This window comes from Podarcis erhardii (genome assembly GCF_964252035.2).
Source record: "Podarcis erhardii genome assembly, chromosome: 4".
In the NCBI taxonomy this organism is placed as follows: Eukaryota; Metazoa; Chordata; class Lepidosauria; order Squamata; family Lacertidae; genus Podarcis; species Podarcis erhardii.
The window spans coordinates 28498183-28508636 of NC_138508.1; the positions used below are offsets into that span (position 1 = coordinate 28498183).

General features: G+C 42.1%; 1 protein-coding gene across 1 annotated transcript; it reads left to right on the forward strand.

The window, feature by feature from the left end:
* The first annotated feature begins 300 nt into the window (after nt 1–300).
* Nucleotides 301–7442, forward strand: ALOX5AP (arachidonate 5-lipoxygenase activating protein). The gene is made up of 5 exons (XM_081860848.1): nt 301–551; nt 3148–3247; nt 4096–4166; nt 5395–5476; nt 6664–7442. Exons 1-5 carry the CDS (start codon nt 482–484, stop codon nt 6824–6826), a joined length of 486 nt encoding a protein of 161 aa, XP_081716974.1. The 5' UTR covers nt 301–481; the 3' UTR covers nt 6827–7442.
* The last annotated feature ends 3012 nt before the right edge of the window (nt 7443–10454 follow it).

Here is a 10454-nt window from a genome sequence, read left to right on the forward strand (position 1 = left end):
CTTATTGGTATCTCTGCAGGATCTTGTTCTGATGATGGTCCAGACAGATTGTGGCAGAGAGATTCTTAAATTTAGGCTGTCGCCTCATGCCCCCGGGAGTAAACCATGGTTCACATTGAGCCTTTGAGTCACAAATGCGATGGCACTGTTAATTCAGATCCACGCAGGTTGCATGATATAGATTGGTTTAAAGCAACAGGCCCTTCTGCTTCTTCGCATGGGCACGTCAGCTAGATATGCAGATTATGGAAGCCGAAACAAAAAGATTGAGAGGCATGGCCTTCACAGCTGATAAATGCAATGCACTGATAGCACTTTTGAAGATGATATGCTACTATCATGCTGCCTTTTAGCTGTGGAGCCATCAGAAAAGTTACATGATGCAAGATAAGGGAGAGGATCACTTCCTCCCTCTGTGGTTTGTCTGGCTGAGTTGCTAAAAAAAGGCTGAGCAGAATATCCTGGCAAGCCTGCCGTCAGCATGGACCAAGAAGTGGTGGGGTACATTGTCCTCCTGGTCATCGTTACGCTTTTAAGCGTCGTCCAAAATGGTAAGAAAGAACAAGGGAGGGGGGAGGTCAGAAAAAGAGGCAGACCTGAGCATTAGGCATGGGGTGAGAAAGATTTGAATGAATGCATTCAAATAATAATAATCTGTATTTGTACATGTTGTTTCAGAGCTCCTCTCAGAATCCCGCCCCTCTTTTTGTTGATTTGTCTGGGTTTTAAATTAAATACTTGCAATGTGTGTTCCAGATTCCTTAGCCTAGCAATATTGACACTAACTTCCATGTTAAATTCACACTGAGAGGATGGCACGGGGAAGAATCTCAAATCTGGCAAGTCGCAGGCTGGTGGGGATGGAAATGTTCCTTCTGGTGATAGCAGGAGGTGACCGGGCTGCTGCCTAGGTTGACTGGCAGTGGGAGGTGGGCTCCCTTGGGCGGGGGGGGGGGGGACCAGACTCTTACCTGCAGGGAAACACTGAGCAGGGCTGACCCCTCACCTAGCATCAGTGCCAGCATCACCTTAGCTGCTCTACACCGATTCAGTACCATCTTGTCAGTACTGACCAGCAGTGATCAACTCCCGCCCGGAAACCAATGTCCCCACTGTGGAAGGACGTGTGGATCCAGAATTGGCCTCCACAGTCACTTACGGACTCATTGTTAAAACCGTGTTTATGGAAGACAATCTTACTCGGCTACGAGTGATCGCCAAAATAGAAGAAGCAGAAGCAGTGACTCTGAGGTTTCAGACTGGAGTCTTTCCTATTGCCACTGGGAGAAGCTGCCTGTGGACTGGACCTGGGAACCTTCTTCTTTCAAAGCTGCTGCCCTTCTACACTTCCTCTTCCCTGCTACACTGAACTTTTTAGGTTCAGTGAGGAGTAGTGAGAAGAGAAGGGAATTAATGGAGAATGGGATTTCTGAGTTGTTGTTTTTAGAAAAACTTCAACTTACATTCTCTCCAACTCACAGGTCCTCACACACAGCGACATTATACAGTGGTACCTCAGGTTACATACGCTTCAGGTTACATATGTTTCAGGTTATAGATTCCGCTAAGTCAGAAATAGTGCTTCAGGTTAACTTTGCTTCAGGATGAGAACAGAAATCATGCTCCAGTAGCATGGCGGCAGCACGAGGCCCCATTACCTAAAGTGGTGCTTCAGGTTAAGAACAGTTTCAGGTTAAGAACAGACCTCTGGAACAAATTAAGTACTTAACCCGAGGTACCACTGTATATGCAACAGAGAGCATAAAGTCCAGAAGGAGAAGAAAAAGTTTGAGAAGCAGTAGAGAGAGGAGGAGTTTCTATTTAGAGCATCAAGCTGCCCTTTTAGACAAGTTTGTTCTGGATCCTGGAGGGATGCCGTTGATCACTGAAACCGTATCTTTGTTATAGTGACTAACAACTTGCAGCAAAATGTTTGGGTTTCTCGGCATTCTTCAGAGGCCCCAACATGACTCAGAGGGTGCTGTGGCCAGGGTGGTAGATGCAGGACAGTGATTTAGCAACACAGCTAGTAGCACCGTTCTCTGTCCTGCTCTCGTCTTGAATAAGCAGCATGAGATCAGTGCAATTGTGTAAACGAGTCAAGCTCTGTGCCTGGAGGCCATTCTTCTTATGTTAAATTCTCAGGATACTGCAGCAAGGCAGCAAGGAGTATTTATTCCCAAACACACTGAATTGGTAACCCAAGAACTACCAATTCAGGTAGGAACCAACATTTCTTTCTGGCTGAAGGCCTTACTGAAATTGCTGCAGTGCTTTCCAAGGCTAGAGAGGCATTGTGTGCATTTTTCAAAGAAAAGCACAGCAGTTTTAGTAATGGCTAAGGCAACAGAACTTGGGTATTTGCAACCCCCTTAAAAACCAACCCTATGTTTTGGAGTCCCAGCACCATTTTTGAAAATTAAAAAAGCAGTTTGAGAGAGGGGATTTTCAGCAGAGGAATGAAAGGAGTTCTTAATCTTTCCTCCCCAAAATTTCAGTGGCTCTCAGCCAGCATCAGGCTTAGATTGGTGTCAGTTGCTGCTGGACTCTGGGCTCATGAAAGGTGCCTCTGGACCTTCACACCTTACAAAGACACCTGCAAGACTACCAACAGCAATGCTTGTTTGGATAGGGATAACATATTCCAGGCATTGATTTTCCATATATATTGACTTTCCTTGCTTTACTCTCCCAAATTCCATTCCTTCAAGCCATCCAAAAATTTAAAGTGATATTTGTGAAACATTAAGTTGATATTTTGTTAAGTCGTTGTTTGATGTTACTATGTTACAGAAATATTCTGATTTATAATTTAACTGTTTATTGCATCACTTTTTTGGAAAAATTAATTTGCATTGCATTGGTTTACGGAACTGTTTGTTTTTTCCGTCTTTGACATTGTTTCTTAGCCACTTTGGGCTTCCCACAGGTAGGAAAAGTGGGACGTTAATATTGAAATGAAATGAAGATAAGCCTTTCTTTTCTTTTCTTTTCTTTTCTTTTCTTTTCTTTTCTTTTCTTTTCTTTTCTTTTCTTTTCTTTTCTTTTCTTTTCTTTTCTTTTCTCTCTTCCCTTCCCTTCCCTTCCTTCCTTCCTTCTTTCCTTCCTTCCTTCCTTCCTTCCTTCCTTCCTTCCTTCCTAAAACAGCCTTTTTTGCAAGCAAAGTAGAGCAGGAAAGCAAGAACAGTACGGGCAAAATTGTTCACCGTGGCGGTACATCTCCCTTTGAGCGAGTCTTTACAGCCAAGTGAGTATTTATTTTGCGTGTCATGGGAAAGAGGAGTGAAATGGCAAACAATACAGCTGTAATTGCTGCAGACACAAGGCTTGTATCTAAAGAGAGATTCTGGGGCTCAAATTTGCTTTGATACTATTCCTACCCACCACCCCCATCCCAGAAAGCTGGCCTTCTAAGACTTTGAGCAGATCCACACCATACATTTAAAGTGTATTCGATGCATATTTAAAGCACATGACTTCCGCCCGAGAATCCTGGGGACTCTGGCTCTGTTAGATGTTCCCAGGATTAATTGGGGAAGTCATGTGCTTTAAAAGTGCATTGGGTGTCCTTTAAATGTACAGTGTGGCTCTCTCCTTCATGTTGTTGTTGACTCTGGGTTTTGAAACACAATGGCCTTGCTAGTTAGGCAAATGAGATGAAGTAAGGCTTGTTCTTATGCTCACCCCTCACCTCCTCTGGCGTAGCCACCAGGATGGATCTGGAAGGTTTTGCTTACATTTTAGATTAACCACAGTTTGTTATGATGTTCATACCTGGACAATATGTGGTTAGTCTTATCCATGGCTTGCTGAAATGAGCCAACCTGAAATCAAGGTTTACCTAGCTAACAAACCATGGTTCCGATTAAAAGCTTCCTTCCCCAATTGTCTGTGTTTCAATTTGTGCACTGTACTTACATAAAAAAATTGTAGATAACAGTTGTGACATGAACATCCCTTTGAGATTGCTATCTTTCTGATTTTTCATTAAGCTTCCCTGTGATTGATATGCGCCTTGTGCTTTGCTTCGAATTGCATGGATACATTTTCTTGCTCTCAGTATGACGATATCCCTTTCTAAAAATAATTTCCTAGCCAAAACTGCAGAGACGCCTACCCTACCTTTCTTGCCGTGCTTTGGTGTGCTGGCTTGCTGTGTAGTCAAGGTAATGTATTCAGAGTCCTCTTCACACCATCCCCCTAGGGGTGTGTACACATTGCCTGATAATGTGCATTCAGTGCTGAATGCAGGCATGCTTGGGAGGGGGCTGCGCACATGATGTTGTCCCTATGCCATCCCTGGTTAAGCTAAAGTGCATTCTGCAGCAACAGTTTTATTCCGTTTTGTGCAAAGAGCACACGTCTCAAGCGCTTTCTGCATTCAAATATACACGGAGAGTGTTTTCTTAGGTCACCTCCTACTGGGGAAGACCTCATCATGGTGCAAGACTGGGCCACTTCCTCTCTTCTACAAGACTTCCGCGGAATATTGTAATGCATGGGGGGAGGGAGGGAGGAAGGAAGTTACATCATTTCCACCAGAGCTTGGGAGGTGGGTGACTAACCTAATGAGGGGAGGGGAGCACCTTCATGTGTACTACTGTACTTCATATACACTCCCACCTGTAACTACAGACAACACAAGCAGTATTTCCTGCTTTAGGCAACGTTATTGTGCCAAGGGATGCACAACCGCAAATCACTGTCGACAAAAGCGCTCTGCAAAAAAAGAGAGAGCCCTGTGCGTTTCAGATCCCGCATGTGTACGTAGCCTAGGTTTTGCATTTATCAAGGCAAAATAGCAAATACTGCAGTTTCCTCTTTTTTTATTGATACAGCAAGAAAAGAAAAAAAGAGAAAACACAAATACCAAAGTACACACAGGAATAACAATAGACACAAAATTTTCTTAGCAAACAGTAAGACATAAATTGGTCTTAACACTAAAGACCCAACTTCCCGTCTATTCCATATTTCGTTTTCCTATAACTTATTGCCAATGCACACTTTTATCATAATTAAACTTTTTCTTAATATATCTTAATTCTTATATCTGCCTTGCAGCTATTACTGAAGTTCCTCGAATGCTGCAACCGAGTTTAAACTACTATATTTCTATTTCCACAGGGCTCGTCCTCCGAAAGCCATAATAGTTAAACCACTTTGAATCGTCGAAACAAAATAGAAAAAATTCCTTCCAGTAGCACCTTAGAGACCAACTAAGTTTGTTATTGGGATGAACTTTCATGTGCATGGTATCTGAAGAAGTGTGCACGCACACAAAAGCTCATACCAGTAACAAACTTACCGTAGTTGAATCGTGCTCAAGGTTGCATTTTAATCCAAGTGAAGTGACAATGTCTAATGACAAATGCCTTTCCTACTTCTCTTTAGCTCCTGCTGCCTTTGCGGGACTGATGTACTTGTTTGTGAGACAGAAGTACTTTGTTGGCTATATGGGGGAAAGGACACAGAGGTAATTCCCCACTTACATCTTCTCAAAAGTTCTAACATGGCGGCTCACTTGTTCATTCCTTGTTTTCCTCCCCCCCCCCCCGCCAATAACAAGAGATGTTCTGGCTCTCCTTATGTTGTTAGACTACAGATTCTATTGCCGCCCTTTAGGAGAAAGGGCAGGGTAGAAATGGAAATAAATTTAACAATTCCAGCCCATTGGCCATGTTGGCTGGGGCTAATGGGAGTTGGAGTCCACCAATGTCTGCAGGCCCGTCGATTTCCTGCCACTATTCTAGATTCTCCTAATCAGTTTGTCAGGCTTATTTTGACATTGTGTTTTCCTTTTCACCTAGAATAATGCCTGCAGAGAAATACATGTGGGAAATTGCTTCTTTGGAATGTAGATTTTTCAGTAATGAAAATATGAGAAAAGAGCACTTCTTGTGTATTTCTCTGTGTTTTCCCTCCACGGAGCAAAAATATACGGTCACATTCATTTAAAGCACTCTTATACCACTTTAATGGTCATGGCTTCTAGTCCTAGACTAGACCCTTCACCTTCCCTTTCAATCCTGATTGTATTTCACAAAGACTGGATGTCATGGGTGTTATTGTTACTGCTGTATCAGCTCTCAACTGCACACACTGGAGTTGTATGATGTTTAGGCACCATTAGAATTACAGCAGTCAGTGTCCTCATTGGTGTGGCAATGCAAAATCCCTGAAGGTAAAATGAGTCCACAACCCTAAATCCACAAAACCCCACGAAGTCAATGGACCTTACACAGAGGGTCTCTGGTTGTCTTATACTGCTTGGCTTCCACATACCCCATCACGTTCCTGAATTAAATATGCAAGGCTATTGAATTTTGTTTCAAGTATAATCAGTGACTATCATTTTTTAAAAGCTAGGATAAGATATATACGTCTCTTAAATGGAACCGTCTTGGATACTGAGATGCATAAATTTTGCCCTGTGCACTGAATTCATCTGCTGATTTACACCTGCGCGGCTCACTCAAAATTAATTGTGCTTGCCAAGACATACATCAGTGCAGAGTTTGACCCCATTAATCTGAACATCTGAGCTCTATTTAAGTTGAGCTTGACCTTCATGACAGATAGAGAGGTTTAGCTCGTTTCTTGCAAATCAATATATTCTTACCTACTGCTTTTTCTCTCTCTTTCTCTCTCTCTCTCTCTTAGCACTCCTGGTTACATTTTCGGAAAACGCATCATAGCTTTCCTGTTCCTTATGTCTGCTGCTGGAGTCCTCAACTATTACCTGGGTTACTTTTTTGGAAGCGATTTTCAAATGTATATAAAAACCATAACTGGTACCATCTCCCCACTGCTGCTTATTCCTTAAATCTCTGTAGAAAGAGAGGGAAGGAGGTGAAAGAGAATGGAGGTCAGTGTGCTTAGCCAATCAATATCCAGAAGCAGATGTTTGAAATGAACCTACAAAGCTGCTTTTAGATTGCCATAAATCCAATGCTCCTTGGGACTTTGTAGTTTTCATTTAACACAGATTTTTTCCCCCTACAAGAAAATGATTTATTGTACACAGTTGGCATGTCTTTGGGAGAAGAGTAATATGTTCCTGTAATTTATCAGGCTCCCTCCTTTAAATGGGTTTGGTCACTGAATTCTTAAGTGCAAGGAAAATTTTATGCTGCCATCATTAAAAAAAATTTTTTTTACAAGATTCTAAGACATAATGCTTGATTTTTTTAGTCTTCTTGAATTTGTAATTCCTATGATAGTTAATGGCACTGAGGCTTCCATTTTGGTAGAAATAGAACCAGCCATCTGGCTCAAAGCCCTATTTTTATCATTATCATGTTGGCTTAATATACATAAGAATAAAGTATGATATACATTTTGGAACATGCTGTTATTTTAATAAAGTTATTTACAGTGACAAAACTATTAGTTTTATTCTTTGATCCCTGTCATTCCTGAAGTCCACAATGTTTTTATCGGACCAAATCATGTCCAAAGTGCTGGGGGTGATCTTGAGAGGTAACACAAAATCTTCGCCAGGTGTAAGAGTTTAAAGCAAAAACAACAAAAATAAAAATGCATGAAAGTGTTATATGACAAGCTTTGGTAATATTGGTGAAAATTGGTTGTGCGAACAGGGAACAGATTTTAAGTCGCTCAATACTCAAATGATATACAACATTATTTCCTTTTTATGTATAATATGCTAATTAACATTGATTGTTGCTGTTGTTTAGTCGTTTAGTTGTGTCCGACTCTTCGTGACCCAATGGACCAGAGCATGCCAGGCACTCCTGTCTTCCACTGCCTCCCGCAGTTTGGTCAAACTCATGTTTTTAGCTTTGAGAACACTGTCCAACCATCTTGTCCTCTGTCGTCCCCTTCTCCTTGTGCCCTCAATCTTTCCCAACATCAGGGTATTTTCCTGGGAGTCTTCTCTTCTCATGAGGTGGCCAAAGTATTGGAGCCTCAGCTTCACGATCTGTCCTTCCAGTGAGCACTCAGGACTGATTTCCTTAAGAATGGATAGGTTTGATCTTCTTGCAGTCCATGGGACTCTCAAGAGTCTCCTCCAGCACCATAATTCAAAAGCATCAATTCTTTGGCGATCAGCCTTCTTTATGGTCCAACTCTCACTTCCATACATCACTACTGGGAAAACCATGGCTTTAACATTGGTATTGATGTTAATTAACAAGAACAAGATAAAACTAGAATGACTACCCAGTCTTCTGTCCACCCTGTTCTTAATTTTTTTTCCTGTTCAGAGAGTTGTAGTGAACACATAGCAGGTTTCCCCCACTTTTTCATTTTCTGAAGAGCATCGCTTATTCTGCCCCCCCATGTTTCTTTTGCTAGTTCTGTTTTAATTCTGGGGAAATTGAAAAGCAACGTGCAATGCAGCACATTCAGGGGGGAGCTGTTTTGCTCATAAAAGAAAACAAGTGTTCATCCTGTCTTTGCATTTCCTTAGATCAAAGTTCATATTTCTTATAAAGCATTTTCTGATGGCCTTTATGTGCACATAATACGTCAACAGCTACCATTTAGGGGTGGCATGGCACTGGTGACATTTTTGTCTCCCGTCTAGTGCAGGATATTTACCAAAATAAACAAACAAAACCAAAAATTCCTAACTCGTTACAGCAGGACCTCTGATGCGCTGGATGGCATTAATTATATCTTTACAACTTTCTGCCTGCCTAGCATAAACGGTATATAAACATTGATCATCTTGTGTAATTGATCTCAGACTGCCTTTTCCACTCACATAGCAAGCTTGACTGATCAGATTGGACCTGTGGAGCCACAATGTCTGTTCTGTGAAGTATTATGGGTCCGAAATGTTTTGAAATTAAAAAACAAACAAACCAAAAAACCAGTCTGTAATGCTATAAAAGGAATAAAGAAGGGTCCTTTAAGTAATGTCCTTTGCTATAGGGAACGTGCGGCAGTCTTAAGCAATAAATGAATGTGCCATTGCCACCCAAATATTTTTAGCCATTCCAAACACCTGCTTGTCTTTATACAGGTGATGCACCTGCTGTTCACCTGCTCCTTGGAATGGAATTATCTCCGCTGCAGTCAGCATCACTGCAGGAAACAGCAGCCCTATAGGGTCAAACCTGACCCATGCTTCAGAGGCAGAGAACAGACTTCCAGGCAAAAAATAGCAAGTTTGCAAGAAGGTGCCATTTGCGATTCATTAAAAATAAGATTTCTTTCATTCTCATGTGGCTTCACAGAACCTTCCTGGCGTCACTGCCACAAAAGAAAGCTTTTATAATGACCTCAAGGCTGAGATGTGCCTGGAACTTGCCCTCTTGAAAGCATTCTACACGCTTTCTAATCAAAACCTGATTTGAACCTTGCCTAGCTACCCAGTGAGTGGGACTGAGCATATCTCACTTCATGCGCTGAGCTGATCATTACTACATGAAAATTGGTAAGCCTTTTTCTGTAGGAAATAATAAGCACCAAATATTGTCAGCTGTGTGTTTTTAAAATGGAATTTATTCATCCTATCGTATTATTTTATATTGTTGTCCTTCTTTTCCACAGATATCCAATTTTATTTCATTATGTTTGTGGGCTGCTGCGGTTTTTTGGGGGATGGGAGGGGTTGAACATGCTCAAAAAGCTGCATAGAAAGATGTATCTATAGTAAGAACATAAGAAGAGCCTGCTGGATCAGGTCAATGTCCCATCAAGTCCAGCATCCTGTTCTCACAGTGGCTGAATAGATGGCTCTGAGAAGTCCACAAGAAGGACCTGAAAGGAATAGCACTCTGTTGTTGTTGTTGTTGTTGTTGTTGTTGTTTAGTCATCTAGTCATGTCCGACTCTTTGTGACCCCATGGACCAGAGCACGCCAGGCACTCCTGTCTTCCACTGCCTCCCGCAGTTTAGTCAAACTCATGCTGGTAGCTTCGAGAACACTGTCCAACTATCTCGTCCTCTGTTGTCCCCTTCTCCTTGTGCCCTCCATCTTTCCCAACATCAGGGTCTTTTCCAGGGAGTCTTCTCTTCTCATGAGGTGGCCAAAGTATTGGAGCCTCAGCTTCATGATCTGTCCTTCCAGTGAGCACCCAGGGCTGATTTCCTTCAGAATGGATCGGTTTGTTCTTCTTTCAGTCCATGGGACTCTCAAGAGTCTCCTCCAGCACCATAATTCAAAAGCATCAATTCTTCAGCGATCAGCCTTCTTTATGGTCCAGCTCTAACTTCCATACATTACTACTGGGAAAACCATGGCTTTAACTATACAGACCTTTGTTGGCAAGGTGATGTCTCTGCTTTTTAAGATGCTGTCTAGGTTTGCCATTGCCTTTCTCCCAAGGAGCAGGCATCTTTTAATTTTGTTACTGCTGTCACCATCTGCAGTGATCCTGGAGCCCAAGAAAGTAAAATCTCTCACTGCCTCCATTTCTTCCCCTTCTATGTGCCAGGAGGTGATGGGCCCAGTGGCCATGATCTTCGTTTTTTTGATAC